Below are 19,833 nucleotides of genomic sequence, written 5' to 3' on the forward strand. Positions count from 1 at the left end.
CAACATGTGTATATGTGCAGTTCATATAAGTGTAGTTGAAATATAACAGTGTATGGGCATAGGTAGAGGATATGAGGTGTGGGGCTGGTTACGTCTTGTTCGGGTCGCCATCTGGGCCCCAAAATTTTTTTGTTTTCCCTCGATGGTTTTGTCCCCGGTTGTCTTCTAGAAATTGTTTCCAGAGAATCGACGAGATGATCTTCAAGCTTCACCACTTCATCAGGATCGCCCTTTACGCCACACTTGGAGCCACTTTCGGACTTTTCATCGCGGGACAAGGACACTATTGGATTGAGAACTCCCCCGGACTCGTAGTTCTGTTGGCCCAGCTCCTTGTTCTCTCCAGCGGATTCCTCGGCTTCATCATCACGAGGAACCCCGGCCGAGGTCCCTGGAGATACGACCCAGAGAGAGCAGAAGAAGAGCTCGAACCTGTCGACGGGTTCTGCCTTGTATGCCGCCACTGGCAAGGTCCCCGTGACCGGCACTGCAAAGAGTGCCGCGTCTGTATTCAGGAAAGAGACCACCATTGTTACCTGCTGGGTATTTGCGTCAGGGGTCGAAACTATCCCCAGTTCTTCGCCATGCTCTGGTCCGCCACGATGTTCCATGGCGCCAGCTGCATCGCCACGGTGGTCAACCTCGCCATGACGGGGGGCGAGGGAGGAGTGTGGTGCCAGGCAGCACTCCTGGTCGTGTCGGTTGTCCCAGGAACAATCCTGGGCATCCTGACGTGGTGCCACACTGTGCACTTCTTCAGGAACGACCGCGAGCTCTGTGCGAAGCGCTTCCACAGGAAGGTCCTCTCAGAGCCGTTCCTTGACTTCCACAGTCTCCTCATCTTGGAGAGAAAGAGGGAAAAGTAGGACCGGAAGAAAAAGGGCAGAGGCGGTGACCATGAACAAATTTTTGTCGTCACCTTGAAATGAAGCCCATATAGGTCCTCTAGCTCCATTATATAGATATAATCAACGGAAGATAATGTGCTGACTTGAAAAATGACCAAAGTGCAAAAGAAAAATCTGAGAAGTAAACAGAAAGGTTTGTAAAGAAGGAAAACACACTCAAAGTCCAGAAAAAGTCTTATACGTCGCTGCCAAAATGGAAGAAGTTTTAGGCCCTTGAAGAAACTGTGAAGGGATTTCGCTCACTGGCCAATCAGAATCAGGTCCTCCAATCTCAGCGTATATTCAGTATAAAGTGCAGACTCCAACTGGCAAAATGATCCTGACAAGTCTAAAGAATATTTGGTGTCTTGTACACCCATCCACATGCGTGTGTGTATTTACCTAGTTGTATTTTACGGGAAGGGGAGCTATGCTCGTGGTGTCCCGTCTTCATATCTCATTTTATCTAAACTATTTTTAAATTCATGTATTGTTTTTACACACACCACTTTCTCATCTAACTTGTTCCAACTGTCTATTACTCTGTGAGGAAAGCTGTTCTTTTTCAGATCTCTTCTGTAGCTGTCTTTCTTGATTTTCTTTCCGTGTCCTCTTGTATTTCTATCATCCCATTTTATCAGATTCTCTCTTATCAATAATTTCTATGCCTTTCATGATTCTGTAAATAGCTATCAAATCTCCTCTCTTCTTTGCTCTAGTGTCTGTAGTTCAAGTTTTGCTAGTCTCTCTTCATATGATAGTTTTGAGAGTGTTGGTGCCAATTTTGTAATTGCTCTTTGTATTCTTTCAAGTTTTTTTATACATTTTTTTGTACTTGGTGACCACATCGTTGCAGCATATTCCAATCTTGGTCTTATCAGAGTGATTAGAATTTTCTTCACCATTTCTTCATCTGTGTGTGTGTGTGTGTGTTTCACTTTGGTCTTGTATTATGTGCTGCATTTTACTAACATTGCAACTCTGCTATCCCCATTCTCTAAAATAAGACATCATTATTTTACTGTAATGAATGAACGGAAAAATATTTTGTTCTTGACTTTATATGTAGTTGAGTCATTGGTTTTATCAGCATGGCCGCTTTCATCACAACCATTATTTGATTATTTTTCTTGTACACTGTTACACTTGTTTATTAATTTTGATAATTGAATTATTGTCATTCATTATAAGTATGCTCCTACTTTAGCGTTCTCAAAGTGGTCAACCAGCAGAAAAAAAGTCAAGAAGTCTCCGGAATATTTTTCAGTTCCCTCGAAAGAACTTAAATTCCTTGTCACCTTAAACCACGAATGAAGGGCTCTCGAGTTTGAATAGTGGAAATGCTCTTCAAGAAATTTCGAGTATTTTCGAGGCACCCTAGGTCATGCGCTGGAATGCCAGAAACGCCTGGAAAGGGGATGTTCATAAGCTTGTGCCCCTCACCTCAAACATTTTTAGTTTTGCTCTTTCAAATTGAAAAAAAAAAATATTAATAAGGCTTCGGAGTATTCTTCAATTCCCTCAAATGAACTTCAATTCTTTGCAGTCTTAAACCACGGAAGAAGGTGGGGGGGGGGTCGCTCATTAAATTAAGCTGCCTTACAGTGGATGTCCTGCGTCTTGCTGCATTGCTTCTGACCCAGGGCAATGGGCGAGATGCAGGGACGACCCGTCATCCATGAAGAGCCAAGAAAAGAGGGAGGGAGGAGGGTGCATTGGATGGGAGTGGAGTATGTGGGGATGGAAAGGATGGGAGTAGAATTATGCCTTTTGACTTTGGCTACTTCAAGTGATTTATTATAAGACCTCTTAGTCATTTATTATATGAACAAGAGAACTAGCCACCTCCTACTTAAAAACAGCCCCAACCAAGAGAGTAAGGAACTTCAGAAGTCACATGTCATATATAGATTCAAATGTACCCAAGAAAACTGTGAAGTCCTTTGCTCCACTTATATTGGCCAGGGCCCCAACAAGGGGAGGGGCAGGGGGGGCAATGCCCAGGGTCGGCACATTTTGGGGGAGCGGCACTTTTAGTGAAAAGAAGGTAAAGCAAATTTCCCCTAATTTAGTACTTTTAATGCATGATTTATTTATCATGAGTTGTGTGTATAAATGTTGTTTTATGGATGAATGTTACATGTGAATTGTGCTAGTGACCATCAGATGTGGAAGGTGGTAGTAGTGGTGGTGTGGGGGGGGGCAGCACTTTTCGACTTGCCCCAGGGCGGCACTTACCCATTTCGGGGTCATGATGACAATGAAATTTTCCTGTCACCTTTCATATCACCTTACATCAGGAGACACCCCCCCCCCCCCAAAAAAAAAATATGTACAGAAGATAGAAGCCACAAACCCAAACACGTGACAATTGTCACCACCCAAGTTACATAGTAACCTCTCCTAGTTAGCTGGTAACCTCTCCAACTGAGATAATACAATCAATTAAGGGCAATAACTTAAGCAGTTCACTAATCCCTCAGTTTATAAGGACTACAGTATTATTATTTCCTTACCTGAATGAAATCTGTCACTGTGTTTTCTTTTGAAGGTCTGGGCTGAAACATTTCCATGAAGGGACCCCTTGAAGTGTAGGGCCCAATGTAATAAAATTGGTCAAATAGGCTTAAAACAGGCCCTGCACAATGCCAGCTGACAATCCCTCTTTTATTGAAGGTAAAAAAAAAAAAAAACCAGTGGCATGATTGTTTGGGCCATCACCCAATTTTGAAACGGTACAAACACAGAAGAGGCCTGGTCACAGAATCAAAATGCCTCAGAAGCAACCACCATATTGAAGACTGATCCCTCATCCTACACTGCCCTTCCCTAGACAACAACACAATATCTCTTGCTCGAGTCACTTGGGGGCATATCTGATGGCTGTTACAACCAACCTGAGTGTCTTGGGTTTCCTGCAGGAGAGACCTGGGGCGGGCAATAGATTAATTGCTGGAGATGATTTATAGGTCAGTTAATTTCACCTTTCTTCCCAAATAACCTTTTCAGCATTTCACTTGTTTTTCTAGAAGGGTGCAGTTTTTTTTTTAACATCAAATATCATGATGATGTTTGTTGAAGATTATGCTTTTATGTGAAAAATGTTGCATGTGCATATTCTTGTAGTTACAGTTCCATGAAGCAAAAATAAGTAGATCACATGGAGGTAAATAAAAGCAAAACAGTTATTGTCATGATAAAAAGTTTATTATTTACAAATGTGGCAACAAAATGTAATGTGTGAGTTTTACATGCATGAGGTTATACAGTCAATTGAGACACGGAACCTTGGGTAGGTAGGGGTAAGGGATGGGGGAGGGATTTTGCTACAGGGTGAGAAGAAGGGGTAATAAGAATTAGGTGGAAAAGGACTCGGGGCAGGTCATTGCTGGATGGGAGAGGCTGGTGTTCATCCAAATGGAATATATTGGGCACAGGACATTACTAAGGTTATATGAATTGGAAAGGTGGAATGTTATCTCTAGAGGATGAGTGGGGGGGGGATTGTGTGTGAAAGGGAATGGGAGAGGCAGGAAAGTAAAGGAAGGAATATCGGGTAAATTGCTGAGTCAGCAAAGTATGTAGGTAAGTGTATGCATGTACTTCTTTGAAAGCAGGTGTAGAGTTAGTCCATATCTGAAGGCATAGCCTAAGGGTTTTTCCAGACTTCAGAAAGTGTGTTAGAACAGCTGTTTATCATAGTGGTGCTTGAGAACTAGTTTTAAGGTGATGGATGTTCATTGTGTATGTAGCAGGACAGCCTTAGGCCCCAGTAATAGTGGCTTACCATGGAAGAACAAGGAGAGAGGGACTGAGAGGGAAGCCAGGAAAATGGTAGTAGAAATAAGATCATCAAGAGATGATGGTGGAAGGAGAGATGGAGAGGAGTGATGAGGATGATTAGAGTGAAGGAGGGGAAGGGAGTGTGGAAGGAAAGTGATAGAAATAGCCAGGGAGGGGTTACCGCGCAATAATTTTCAAAGTGAAACACATTGGCACCACTGACATCGTTAAATTGCCACAAAGTGACTCCGATGTCAAAGTCCCTGTCAAAAATGGTTCCACAACCTTATCGTGTATAATTGGTTGATTAAGGGGTGGGAAGAGACACTTAAGAGATACTCTTGTCTTGTCGGCCAGATGTGAGAGAGGGAAAGAAAGACTTAAGCTAGAAGAGACCAGAGGAAAGGGAGGGCAATTCCCGGGGAAAGATTTGATCTCAAAAGCCAGGTAAAAGGCACATGCACAGGAGGAATTAGGTCATCCACCATCGATTATGTTATCTCATCCCATCCGTCTTCCATTTTGTCAAGAAAACCCCCTCAGAGAACGTCATTTCACTTTTTGTGGTGCAAATGTGTCTCACTGATTTTATTCAATACTGTCAGAAAAAAAGAAGAAAATATGATGGTACACAAGAAAGGTTAATTCCATCATCATTATCACTATTTTCATCATCAGGTAGGAAATGCTCTATTATGTAGAAGGAGAAAGAGGCGGGTGGTGTAGATGGTTTGAATCCCTTTTTCCCCCCAGAGAAATTCACAGTTCATAAAATCCATAGTTTTATTATCTATATATATATATATATATATATTTATGTATATATATATATTTATCTTTTTTTTTGTTTTTTTTGTTTTGTTTTTTTGCTTATTTTATTTGGTTGAGGGGCACGACAATGCACACCACAGCAACGCTGAAGGGAGAGAGGGGGGAACAAAAGGACGCCATTTGCCGCCAAAGCCTTCACGTTTGCTCACCTTGAGGAAGTCAAAGAAAAAAAAAAAAAAAAAAGTAAACAAAAGTCTCCCGGCATTATCAGCAACAGCAGCACTAGTGGTTATCAGTACCAAATGGTGTTTGCACCACTCTTGCAGTAGTATGGTACAGTTGTCATGATCAGCTGTACTGGATTGGGCAAAATATGCTGCTGTGCACTGCTTGCTGATTCTCCACCATACTGATTTTCTATTAGTTTTATTTATTTTTAAAGACTACTACACTTGGTATTCCTCACCCGTTTAAATATCTTGTCAAGCCGGTGCCCATCACCATCCAAGGTACAAAGTGATCACAGTTGTCGTACAGGGCCAGGTAAGGAAAGCAAAGACGTCATAGGGTTATTTTGCTGGTAAAATATAAATATTGTCCTTCACCAGGAGAATTATTCACAGCACGATATCCCAGCATGTGCACATGGCATGTCACATTCATTGCCTTGGGATATTATGCTCTGAAGTGACGACAAACCTGATTATGTAAGGAGTAACAAATCTGTTTGTTCTTCAGCATCAATTATTGATACAATATTTGTTTACTGAAGGTTGCAACAATGTAAAAACATTATTCCTATGAGATTAATTGTGATAATAATAATAGTGCTATTCATAGATCTCAATGTTTCTTTGTAAATATTACAAAGGAAAATTCAAATTCGAATAAATAGGAAACAGCTATCACTTGAGCAGAGTGCCCAGGCTGCTGCAGCCTTTTCATAATGGAACTACAAATGCCAAAGTCTCAACTCTATGCTATGCTGCCAATCTTCTGTGCCCCCCTGACGCTTGTCAATATGCGTTAGGAACCAGAGCCTGCATATTGTACTGCAATGTCATGAAGATGTAAGCAGTGTCTGCATTTTACATTAGCAAAGATGACATGTATGACTTAATCATGTGATAAAATGTTTGTGAAGGCATGTATTTGTACAACCCAATGTCACATCTTGCTTAACAAAAGAAAAGCTCTTGTTGGTATGTTATGCTCTCACTGTTCAAGTTGACCATTGTCACTGATGTTCAACTGCACACTTTTTTCTTGGAACTGAATATGACAGAGGCACTATTCTTGAATTTCCTGACAATATCCGAATAATATATAAATGCACTATATAACGTGGTTGTGTCACATGGGTGAAGTCAGCATGAAAAGCACGGTTGCTACAACAGTGGCACTATAGAAGGAAGGAGGTATGTAGAGGTGCTATAGTTCAGGGATGGGATGGCAAGACGTGTATTACAACAGTAATCACAGTTTCCTACATTGGTGGGAGTGAGTTCTTTATTCATCATTTTTGTGTGGTTATATTTGTGTATTTACCTAATTGTAGTATGCAGGATACGAGTTACACTTGTGGGGGTCTCCTCTCTTTCTTTGTGTATGTGTAACTAATTGTTATGTACATGAAAGGAATTATGCTTGTTAGATCTCATCTCTCCTGTAGTCATACTTAGCTTTGAAATGGCTTATGGATTTAGCTTGGGATATGTTACCTTCTTAGCTATTCCAAGAGTTAGTGTATCTTTATGGAAGGTTGTATTTTGTAAAACAATTTAAGACTTTTTTTCAGTTTATATCTTGACCTTACGACTCATCCCAGACTATGAGATCTTTTCAATCAATTTAATCTGTTCCCTTTAATGTCTAGGAACCAATTTTGTTGTTGCTCTCTGTATTTACAGTCTTGTTTATACTAAACCACACCACTGCTGCCCTGTTCTAATCTGGAATAGATTGGGCAGTTTCATTTTTTTTTAATCTTGTCCATGCAGTTGTAAGCCACTTGTAATTAATTATCTTAACCATGAAGTAATTTATTGGTCCTTTTGAGCTTGTACCAATTTCCAGTACTCTGCATTTTTTACATTAAAGCTAATTTTTTATGACTCCATACATATATACTGTCAAGTGTTTATTGTAATATTTTGTAGTCTTCTTCATTTTCATGATCTTTGTATTAACTTGCATATATGTTTGTGTAGCTTGTTATACCTTCTATTATGTCATTCATATATCTATCAAGAATATTACAGGTGCCAGAATTGATCTCTGTGGGACTCTGGTGGTCACCTCTCATGAACTGGTCTTACCAGAAAAATTTTATTCATCAAAGGAGCTTATCTAGTTCTCCAATATTCCTGTTTTCACAAAAATGAGATACTTTATCAAAGGCTTTCTTCAGATCCAAGTATACAGTCCATCCAACCCTCTCTTGGATCACATCAAGCATTCTTGATAAAAACTTAATAGGTTTGATACACATGATCTTCCATCTATAAGACTAAAATTTGTTTGTGTATGTGTGTATCTAATTTTATTAATCTTTATTGACCTAATTTTAGTATACAGGGAGGCAGAAAGGAAAACCCTAGATTTGTTTGAGAGTAAGATAGGTGTTTTGAGGATGGCTAGAGTGAGAAACATGGAAGTGAAGTAGAATGGGAGTGGAAAGAAAGCATCATAACTTGGGTGAGAGGTCAGGAGTGGAAATGGGTTGAGGCTGCTTATGGCAGGTGAGTTTGCTTGCTCCATTAAATTCCCATGCTTCAAAACGTCCTCCATAAGGGGAACACCATCTTAGACCTCTCTGAGAAGTTCCATGACATTAAACTGAATTAAACCAATCTACACTTTAGTGATAACTTCTTACTTTCATTTCAAATACCGGTATTATTATTTTTTTTATTTTTCTTTGAAAATACTTTTCAATTTTGGTCTCCATTAACACATCCCATCATCTGACAACTTGTAATTCTCATCTTTCTTCTTAATAAGGGTGTGGCCGAGTCAAAGCACAAACCCACATCATAAATAAAACAAGTTCAATCACCCCTCCCATCTTGGCACCTTGTGGACGAAAGATTACCCTGTCCACTTCCACACGGCTTGGGTCAAAAGCAGTGCAGTAAGGCATAGCACTTCCACTTCAGGGCCTGGCAGCCATAGCTGTCTTACCTCTACCACTTAATTTTATGGCAACCCATGGCCCCAATCTAACCTCCTTGTTCATTAAAAATTAATTAAGAAGATAAGAACATCCTTCAGGTCATGTCATCTCTTTATCCATTCATAATCTCCCTCCATTCACCTCTGTCTCTTGCACTTCCTCTTCCCTGCTTGACAGGCATTCCATGTACACCCAAACTGTATTTCCCAAATTCTAATTTACAGGACAAGATCTACATGTATGGGGTCCTATCTCTGTCTCGATCTGTCAAACTTAGTATTAAGTTAATGTTATTCTTTTTAAATTATTTCTGAAGTTAATACATTGGTACAAAAAATTGTGCTTCTTGATATCCTTCATGCACTTTATCATTATTTTTTCTAGTTTTCTTTTCTATGAACTCCTGTCACTCATAATGTAGAGATCCCTTGCTAATTTTGTCCACTCCCCTCCCTGTTCTAAACTTAGCTATCATGTCACTTTTTTCTTCTTCCCTTAGTGTGTGTATGTGTGTGTATGTATATTTACCTAGTTGTATTTTACGGGAAGGGGAGCTATGCTCATGGTGTCCCGTGATGTGTGTGTGTTTTACACGATTTGGTTATAGCTGTCATGATGTCTTCAAACATATGGTATTTGTTTTTATTTTTATTTTGAGGTCAGGAAGGAAGTAATCTAAACTTATGAAAGGTTGATGTTGCTTTGGCTCATGGCTGATACAATGCATGTTTGGGGCTGTGCTCATGCATGGTCAGGACTTGGCAGTGCTGGGCATCATCTCATCGTGCAAGAACTGTTCTTGGGTGTTGGAAAAAAAGTTTAAAATGGTTCTGCAAGATGTATTTGGCAACAATGTGTCAAATGAGTGTCACAGAAAAAGTGTGTAGGGTAAGGTGTGGAGGTAGCAATGCAAGTGATAGTTTCCTAATGGAGGTAGCAGTGCAAGATGCTTGCTAGTGAAGTTTGTGGAATACTTATGATGAGTATTACTGTGATCATGTGGTAGGGTAATGACTGCTAGAGAAGTTGGTAATGAAATAATTATCAATAGTTGAAGTGGTGGTGGAAGAGGTGATTGAATAGTGAAGGTGGCAGTGCAGCAGTGGTTCCTAGTGTGGGGTAGCAATGCAGGGAAGATTGGAGGTGATGCTTTAGTGCAGTGTTTGTTGCTAGTAATGGGGATGAAGACATGATCGCAACTGGGGGATGGCAGTGCAGTGATGGTGGTGCCTTCATGAAAGTGGTATGACTTGAGTGAATGTTGGTGAAGTCAAGATGGAAGCTAATGGAAGTAACAGTACAATCAGGATTATCACTAGAAATGGTGGTGATGTGATGTCATTTGATAACAGATTGCAAGTGCTGTAGTAGGCTGGGACGCTGTGCCAGAGCATGTAGCAACAAGCTAAGGATAAGCAGTTATTCTTATAAAACCTAAGGATGCCCTGAATGTGGAGGTCAAGACCACGAGAACTACCAACTCCACTTGTTTTAAAAATTCTACCATCACTTCTTGCACAGGAAGTGTCTCTTACTTCATCAACTTTTTGTTATTTCATGGAGGCATTTCTGGTATTTCACTAATTTAGATTTGCATTCACGCATAATACCATCATTCCATCTGCAGTAGTACCAAGTACCATAACTTAAATTCTGAAAATGTCCTTGATCCTGTAGTGCGTGTGACTGAATAAAATTCTGGAAATCTGAAGCTGTATGACTATACACCTCTTTAGGCTTCAGAGTTGATGATGGTGCTGGTTTATACACAAAGGCAGATTGATACTTTACATACATACATAGATACACACTGCCTCTTCCTAATGTTCATTTCTAGCCACAACAGTTATCATAACCATCACAACAAATGCTCATAAATATGGAGAGCTGCAGTGGACAAACACCTACCAAACTCCATTTATAAGAGCGTTCCAAACTGGACCTTCCAGACTATTCTTAACCCTTTGGACCCAATGATGCTTTTCACATATTTTTGTTTATTATTTTTTTTTTTGTGGGTAGTGCCACATTTTTTTTTCAAGCTGGACAGACACTGGACTGAAGACCATCTTGATTAATCTCCTTCAATCCAGTGAAATCTTTCACAGATTTTGTTTTGGCAAATACCATGTGATTCTGTTCAGCTGAAAGGGATGCTTTTTTTTTCCTTAAGTTCTAAAATTCCTCATTACACTTTTGCCAAGAATCTTTGAAGCTCTACTATCCAGTCTTTGGCTATTAGAGCCAGAAACTACCTCAAATGACAACAGAAAAGAAAGCAGGCTTATGCAATATTTGTCAAAATATGAGTCACAATAATGACATATATGTATATATATATAAAATCACAATAATTGCGTGAAACTTTTGTGATACTGTGGTCTTTCATGGCATTTTGGCCTTATGTAACACAGTTTTGTACAATGCATAATGAAGATGCAGGATGCTGCTGCCTTAAAACCTGTGTGTACCATCTCATCATCTATGACCTTAGCTGATGACAGACCTTCCATCCAAAACAGGCACTCAGCATGAAAATGCTATGAAATTACTCTACATTCAAATCCTTAAGAATATCCCACAACTCTGAAAAGAACCTCAATGAAACCTTTTTTTGAAGTCTTAAGCCTCTATTGATCAGCACATCTGCCTTTGAAAACACAGAATGTAGGTCCCAGCCTCACAAATTATCACAAACTATACTCTTGTTATGAAGAGAAGAACGGTGAAGGACCATCACTTCACTGCCAAGTCCTGTTTCTTCAGTCTACTCTCAACCAACAGACGTAAATACACGACAAATTCAGAGGAACATGAACCACTGTTGTCATGCAAAGTCTAGGAAATAACCTCACTGTCCCACAGCCATACATTAAAAGTTGAAAAATCTAATCCACCCAGTATGGGATACCAAAGTTATTTGTTTGAAAGATGTACACAGGTCAAGTACTGTTGTGGCATTTAGAAAGAGAGGAGTGGAGCAGCAAGGAAAGAAGAGATAAAGCTTTCCCATGAGGCTGGTGTGGCTCTTTATGTCTGGACATCTGAAAGGAAGTAGCAGACATAATGCTGTTGTATTTACTTAAAAGTACTGATGGTAGGAGAACCAGAATCAGGGGACACTGCAACTGCAGCTGGAGTTCTCGTTGCCCTAACTGGATGATCCGTACTAATCATCAAGGCAGGAGCATTGATAAGGAGTGGAAAATAGAAATTGGGGGTGAATGTAATGAGGTCTGTTCAGCTTAAGGCTGCACAGACCAAAATATTATTCCATGGCACACGTGAAATTTTTCTGTTATCCTTCCTGAAGCCACATGACACCAGGGGGAGGTAATGGCAGCAGAAGAGGAGTAGGATCCATTTGGCAGAGGAATGGTGGGTTGGAAAAATCTATTAACTTGTTTTGTTGAACTCCAAACAGTCTTCTTGAAAGTGCTGGGAACTCCCTTCACTGGAGGCATCCTGTAAGATGAAGTGAAAGGCGGATTTGAGGCGTAAGGCCATAGGGCACATTATGCTGAGGGATCCAACACACCAGGAACATGTTCAACATTGTGTCTACAACACCCAGACTGTCAACTTCAGCATCTCCTTTGTCTTTCCCTTCAAGTTACTTCATTTCATGAACTGGATCCTGGGTTGGCCAAAGGCAGGTGGTGGTAAAGAACCGAGAATTACACTTTCAAGAGAAGGTGAGTTTCTTGTCTTTCCTCCCCACCTGCATGACAATCCCACTGGAGTCTTTAATTTTTTTCTTAACACTGGAATATCATGTGACATCACACTGAAATGTGGTGTGATGATGTAGTTAATGGATGGCATCTCCGAGGACACCACAGTATCGAGTACACCTTACACTGGGGAGGTGGGCCCTTATTGTTGCTATCGTTGTTATCATCATCTTCAATCACATGAATAGTCACTGTTCCCACTTTCTGTACATGCGTGTTCAGGACAACACATGCACATACACACATGGACGTATACACATGTACACATACACACAAGAGGCTGAGCAGACACTAAACGTTGAGGGCCTGGCGTGTGGGAGGTCGGTGTGGCGAGTGGTAGTCATCATCACGAGGAGGAAGTCGTCTTCGGTCAGATCGTTCTGGTGGTGGTCGTTCATATAATAACGTGTCCTGGGGCATCCTGTAGTCGTCGTCACGGTGGTGGTGATGGTGATAGTGGTGGTGGTGGTCACGGAGGTCTCTTGGATCTCGGAGGTCCCTGGGGTCTTGCATGGGCGGTGGCTGTCGACTGCTGCTGCTGCTTCCTCCATGACCTGTTGGGCCTCCACGATGAACTGGAACAGTGAAAAGCCTTGTCAGGGTGTGTTAATAAAAAGAGGAGGAAGAAGATTTACCTTCAACTTTTTCAGTACCTTGGTACACTGTATATATTTTGTTTTGGCAAACACCTGATAACTTTTATGAAGCTCAGAGGTAGGAAGACCTTGGATATTGATCATTTACTCCTCCAGCTGTATAACAAAATTACCTGGTATTTGTGACAAAATCTATGCAGTGGAGCATAGTAATGAAAAGGTTAAGGTTTTCAAGTCATTAAAGATGAATACTGATCTGCATAACAAAGTGGAAAAGGCTTGAGTCTCCAGTAAAGGGGGCTTCAAGGGAAAAGTATCAGTACCAAGAGGGAATTGAATAAAACTGTTGAAACCTGAGTCACTTAATGATAAAGTTGTGAGAATTTAACTAGTGAGTTAGATCTAGTTAAAGCTAATTAATGAGCTTTAGTTACAATGAATAAACAAGTAAGCAACCAACAACGCCAACAACAGCACCAGCAGCAGCACCAGCAGCAGCAGCCACCAAACCAAATCAAACCAAAATCAGTTAAAAAAGAAAACTCAACTACATAGAATGGTGAGTAATTCAAGACTTAAGAGCTAAGAACAGGTATGACCAAGAATCATCATATTATCTCCGAACTTGCTCTTAGTTCTAACTGATAAAAAGGTCAACAAAGACAAAAGAATTTCTACTACATGAAATTTTGATTAACAGAGGAAGGCAGAGGTTTCATAGAAAAGGTTAAATAAAATAAAGTTATGTATATTAAGTATAACTATAAACATGAAAAACAAACACGAGTAAGCACAACTACCAAACCAATCAATGTTAGGCAAAGGGAAGAACTGGGTACTGGGAGAAGGAAGAACTTGCACTGGGAAAGGTTGTCAATAAGAAATGGGATCTGAAATCAAGTAATGGGAATTACTGCCTTAAATTGGGAAGTTTGCATTTTAGGAAAAGAGGACACTGGAACTTTGGAAAAAAGTTGGGAATTGAATAAAGAGGCTATTGAGCTTAGTGTATGTAATATGATTAACTCCTTTAATACCATGATATTCTTTATAAATCATTGTTTTGGGTGATACTATATCCATGTATTCACAGATTGAAACACCCCTCCCTTACAGAGTAGAGCTTCATTTCAGTGAAATTGTCTAGTTTTACCTCAACCAAAAATCTATGAAATATGTTATATATTTTCAAAGTAATAATAGGAGCTAAAGTGACTCACTGGATATAAAGATTGTATGCCTTGATGGAAATGTGGGGCAGAAGATCACACATTGAATCTATTACAGACTGCATGCTTAAAGGAAATATGGCTATCACTGTGATAGACTTATGATGGCATGATTATAGATCATGCATTTTCCTTTAAGCATACAACTGTAGGGCCTCAAAACTAGGGGTGGTAGTGGTTACCAAAGGAAAAGACTCCGTAATTCAAGATCTTACATGTCTTAACAGTGGATATATGGATATGGGAAATATTGCCTTAACAATGAGGCCTTGGATTGTAGATGATGCTATGAAAGGCTTTTTTTATTGGAAAACTAGGTCAGGGCATTTGCGAATATAATTTTGACTAGTTATATTGCCTAAAATGATGGGATTTTACTATTGTGAATAGAAGGGATGACTTCTGTTTAAATAAGAGACCCACCCTATTTAAACCCAAGTCCCTCCTACTCCAATCAGCTGCATGAATCTGCTTAGTATTACCTAGTACAAAATCCCATAAATCAGTATTAAAGGAGTTGTGCTTAAACTACTCATGAAGACAGGAAAAGGCTTTTTTATATTGGAATCAAAGGTGTATGTTTAGGAAACAATGTTTGGAAGAATTAGTTTTGCTATCCTTGGCTTCAAAATAATAGTACAAAGACCCAAAATTATTGTAATAAGGCTGGGAATATGTATTTCTTGGTTGTAAAAATGTGGTAAAAAAAATGTATATATATATATTTTCACTTATCAATGATCTAAGTTAACAGATTAATGTCAAAAGTAAAGAAATACAAATAAAAAACCCATTGTTAAAAAAGTCTGATCCCTTAGAAAAAAAAAAAAGTCGAGGAAAGAAAAAAAATTAAGACAAAATATATACGGTAAATATTTAATTCTAACAATTATGCTTGGAAATTTCAGAAGGTGGTAATGTTCCAAGAAGAGATAATGCAGCTCATCCATTTTTCATCAGGAGCATATGGCTATGTCCTATATTTCTGGAGATTAATAATGGAAGTGAGGGCCATTGAGTTGTGGTCTCTGCATTGACAGTTTGAAGAGCTGATTTACAAAAATGGCATGAAAAATAAGTGTTGCATCTGAAGATGAACTGATTTATCTGGTATAACTAAATAGCAGCAAGAAGCTGCACAAAGGCTGTGAAAAGAAATTATATGGAAGGAAAGTCAAGGAATGTGGAAGTGTAGAAGGAGGTAAGGAATATGATTAAAGGATATGCCATGAAGAAGAAGAAGAAGAAGAAGAGAAAAAAGAATCAATTTACTGCCCCTGTTCTTTCTTGCAGGGGAGAAGTGTAAAAAAATAAATCATTGAGGGCTCAAAAACAATGAAAAAACCAAATGAAGCACAATTAGGAGAAAAAAGAAAAAAAAAAAGGAAAAAATCCGGAGTTCTCTGAGGAAAGGACAACAGGTAAGGCAATGGACAGAGAAGGTCAATTACAAAAGAACAACAGGTTCTGAAAGATTTAAGCAACATACAATTCAAGATAGAACTGGGTCTGTTTCAGGCATGAGTTGGATGGTGACCATTCTAAGAAATGGGGTGTGATGGAGGGAGGAGAAATGGCAGGAACAGGACAAGTGGGGAGGGGATGTGTGGAACAGGAGGCTGACCGGTTAGATATTAATAAATTAAGGGGGCATCTAGGGACGAGCCTACACAGCAAGTTGTGCACAACTGAATATACCGGCGAGGAGCTGCTGCGCGCCGACTCGCTACGCCACGCCCCTCCCCGCCAGGCGAGCGAGCGAGCGAGCACGCACGCGTGCACGCAGCGGGGCGGGGCGGGGCGGGGCGGGCCGTGAGTGTGGGCGGACCACTACTAGTAGAAGTAGTAGTCATCTGGGCCTTCATTACCTCTCTCCTCAGGGTAGCGCGGGTAGTCTCGACCACCTGGCTGCCCGGGGGGGCCTGCAGGACAACCACCACATTAAGCACAAGAAAGGCATAGATATCACTGACCAGTTTGGGGCCAGCTGCTCAAGACATATTGGGCAGTAGCTACTTCCAAATTCACATGTTCATGAGCAGGAAGGTGGGGATATATATATATATATATATATATATATATATATATATATATATATATATATATATATATATATATATATATATATATATATATATATATATATATATATATATATATATATATATATATATATATATATATATATATATATATATATATATATATATATATATATATATATATATATATATATATATATATATATATATATATATATATACATTCTATTTCTAAGATTTGTGATAACACAATGTTGAGGACCATAAGCTGTTCTGCAAGGAGAACTTTTGTAGTTCTGTAAGCTATCCTACAGAGAGGAAAGATGTTAAAAGCACTTGAAGTTGCATTAAGCAGATATTGTGGGGCAAAGTAGGTATTACAATAGGATTAAAGTTAGAGAAAAGATGACAACCTATTAAACTCACAAATGTAAAAGAGGTGATCCCCATAGAGTTTAGCCAAGATATTATTGATGGGATAATAAATCAGTGATTAACTCATCCGCTTGATGAAAGTGGAACTCAGACATTAGTAAGTTGTTGGTGTCATAAGTATCTCTTAATACAATCTTTTCTTTTTAAATGCATCCACCTTGTAGTGGGAAAAGGTCTTTTGGTATATGTGGAGGAAAAATATCAAGGTAATAATGAAGCTTCAAGTGATGCATATATATCCCAAAAGGCCTTTTCATCCCACACCCATTTGTTCATCCTTCCTATCAAGGGCCTAACAGCTGGAGCTGGTATACCACAATTTCTTCATTCTATGATGACCCCCTGCTCTCTCAACTACTTGAAAAGCTAATGGAGAAAACACAAAGAATATTCCATTATGCCACATAATTTTTTCATTCACTTGTGACCACTTTCCATTAACTTTTATATTTTGCAAGCTCTTCCTTTCTTGACACATTCCTCTTGACTACAATGCTCCCTTCACCTCATCCATTCTCCCTAATCTTGGTCTTCTCCTCAAGTTCCTTCCATCCATTTCCACTTTTTTGCTATTTTTTCACCACTCCTTTTTTCTGTACACCCAAACTATCTCAGCACTCAATCCTATCCGCTAGTTCTCTTTCCATCCCCAACTGTGCCTCACCTCTATAACTATCTTACTACAAAAACTTGATCTATGCACCCTCTTCCTTTCCTAGACCCGCCCTTCTCTTCCCCAGTTGCTTCCTCTGTTCCCCTCCTCTTGATTAACATCCTTTCATACACCTTACCAACTACATTTAACAGAATGATCAATGCAAAACTATTACATTCCACATACTACTCCATCTATGAGCTCACCTTCTACTCTGGTATTAAGAACCTACTACACAACTAAATTCACATTTCTCCCTATTGATGCTTGGTGAATTCTTTACATACTGAGAATGGAAATAGATTAAAATGGCTTTCAACCATGGAGGATAAAAAGCAGATTAAATGTTTCAGGTATGTAGCTGGAATGATCAGATATAAAGAAGAGTTGGAAAGATTCAGTTTTGTTCTTAGTAGATAATGTCTGCTATCTGCATAGATGAGAGTAGGATTCTGAAAAGACATTCAAAACACCAGAATGTTCTATTCTGGTAAGTTTTGAAAGAATAAGTCACATTCTACAAGTGTAACAGACAACCAAATCTTCAAATATAACCTTAACAAGTTATATATAAACAAAATATTCACAAGGAAATGGGATGAGTCTGGAAGAAAAACAAAAAAGAAAAAGCAGCAGTTTTGGAAATAACAGGCTTAGCCAGATGTCTTACAATAAACACCTGGTGGATATTAGGTATTCCTTTTCTATAGCCAAGTCCTGGCATATATCACTGGGAGGCTACAGCTTTTTATAACTTATAAATTATGAGAAACAGCCAGGAACTATCTGCATCTTGAGGAAAAATTACCTACACAGGCTGAAAGGGTTACAAATGACTGGCCTAAATTGGAAGTAAGGGAAACAATAGCGTTTCTAAACAATGTAGTGTTTTTATTTTTTTCTTACAGAACCTAAGTGGCTAATACTTGGGGAATCTAGGATTGCAAGGTAGAAGTATTTTGATAATATCTAGGCCTTTCTAGAAGACATCAAAAGCTCCATGTTAAGCTTTGCCTCAAGCTGTTTTGACCTCATGTGTTCACAAGAGACAAACAGATATATACTGCAATGGTTTTCTTTCCAACTACTTGAGGAAGGTGTGCCAAATTCCACTTGCAACATTAAACAAAATGGCCCCAGTCGCTGCAACCACAGTCCTTTGTGTTTTGTATTTTTGTTTTAAGTAATGCTAACACAAAAAAGGATGAATACTAAGCCTTTCTCTTAAATAGCATTAGAAATTTTAAACTGACTGGTCACAAGGACTCACATGGTCCAGTGGGAATAGAAGAACATCATGTCATACCCACTGGACAATTTATTTTTCCACTTGGGTAACTGCATGGGACTGTGAGGCAGGCAAGTTGAGACAACAGCAGTAGCAAAACAGGAGATTGAGAATAGCAAGACTGAACAGGAGGGGAGGATAAGTACATGGAACAGCCAACGATCTAACCAGAGCCATTCTATCAACCGCGTCTACCTAACACAGGACTTTTACCTCCTCATTTAGCTTTCCCTTTTTTCTTTGATTTGGCTGTAAATAAATAGATTATAAACAGTTGACTGAGCAAAATTTGTTCAAATATAAAGATAAATTTATAATGGGAAGGCTGCATATAATAAAGGTAAATTCTGAGAACTTAAAAAGTAAATCTTCACATACCCTTCCCTCCAAATACTGTAACATACAAAACAGACATTTAAGAAAGAGAAAAAATAACATTAAACATCCACACAAGTCTTTCAAACAATACATCAGCACCTGAATACAATTGCTTTTATAAAATACACTTATTGCCTTGAGCTTCACAGATTTGAAACCCAAAACCCCACATTTGTTGGACGTGGTACTTAGGCCCCCCCACAGATCTCTATGAAGCTGGAAGGTGAGCAAGAACATGTAAAGAGTTACACATATTGAGGAATAGATAAACATGAAAGGAAAAGAATGAATCAAAAGTCTGATCATAGTGTAGGACTGGGAAAAGGCAGTTGTCTTGAAATTTGTATGGTGAAATAAAATGATGATGGTGGAAACAATGAAAGAAATGTGTGAAACAAAAAGCTGTGCCAACCATTATGTATAGGAGTGATGATTGTCAGAGAGAAGTCATACTGAGGCAGTAAAAATTAAATACTTGGGGTCCATGTGCATACATATCCAGGAGGCAGTGTATTTCTCAAGCACTTCATTCTGAAAACATTCAGCCTCTCTATCTCCCTTTATAAATGACATGCCTCAGCTCCACACTACCTTCTCTTTACATTCATCACTAAATATTTATTTCACATAACACTTTTAATTCTACCCAATCACATGGTTCCTTTGCTCTGTAATACATCTCTATCTCCACTCCTCCATTCACCACCACAGGCAACCAAAAATATGAGGAGAATTTTGATTTGTGAATAAGGATATCCTGTTGGGGTCAACAATGGCAGTGATAAGACACAAAGTGTGAGGGATGAGGGGCTTGAGATGTATTTTTAAGTATTTGGGGTCATATGGGGTCTTGAATAGAA

The 19,833-nt window shown here is 39.2% G+C and overlaps 1 protein-coding gene across 3 annotated transcripts in view; it reads right to left on the minus strand.

Annotated features, from left to right (window-relative positions):
• Nucleotides 1-4,072: 4,072 nt before the first annotated feature.
• Ca-beta (Calcium channel protein beta subunit) overlaps nt 4,073-19,833 on the minus strand; it is a 228,062-nt gene continuing 212,301 nt past the window's right edge. For 2 of the 3 annotated variants that reach the window (XM_076179628.1, XM_076179620.1), the window contains exons 9-10: nt 16,044-16,097; nt 4,073-12,925 (exon numbers count right to left, since the gene is read on the minus strand). In XM_076179628.1, coding sequence (XP_076035743.1) covers nt 12,642-12,925; nt 16,044-16,097 — 338 coding nt within the window. In that variant the 3' untranslated portion in view covers nt 4,073-12,641. The remainder of the gene's footprint in view (nt 12,926-16,043; nt 16,098-19,833) is intronic. The other variant, XM_076179625.1, reaches the window with a different exon arrangement.

The sequence above is a fragment of the Oratosquilla oratoria genome, chromosome 3 (genome assembly GCF_046742065.1).
Source record: "Oratosquilla oratoria isolate Oo_2021 chromosome 3, ASM4674206v1, whole genome shotgun sequence".
NCBI lineage: Eukaryota > Metazoa > Arthropoda > Malacostraca > Stomatopoda > Squillidae > Oratosquilla > Oratosquilla oratoria.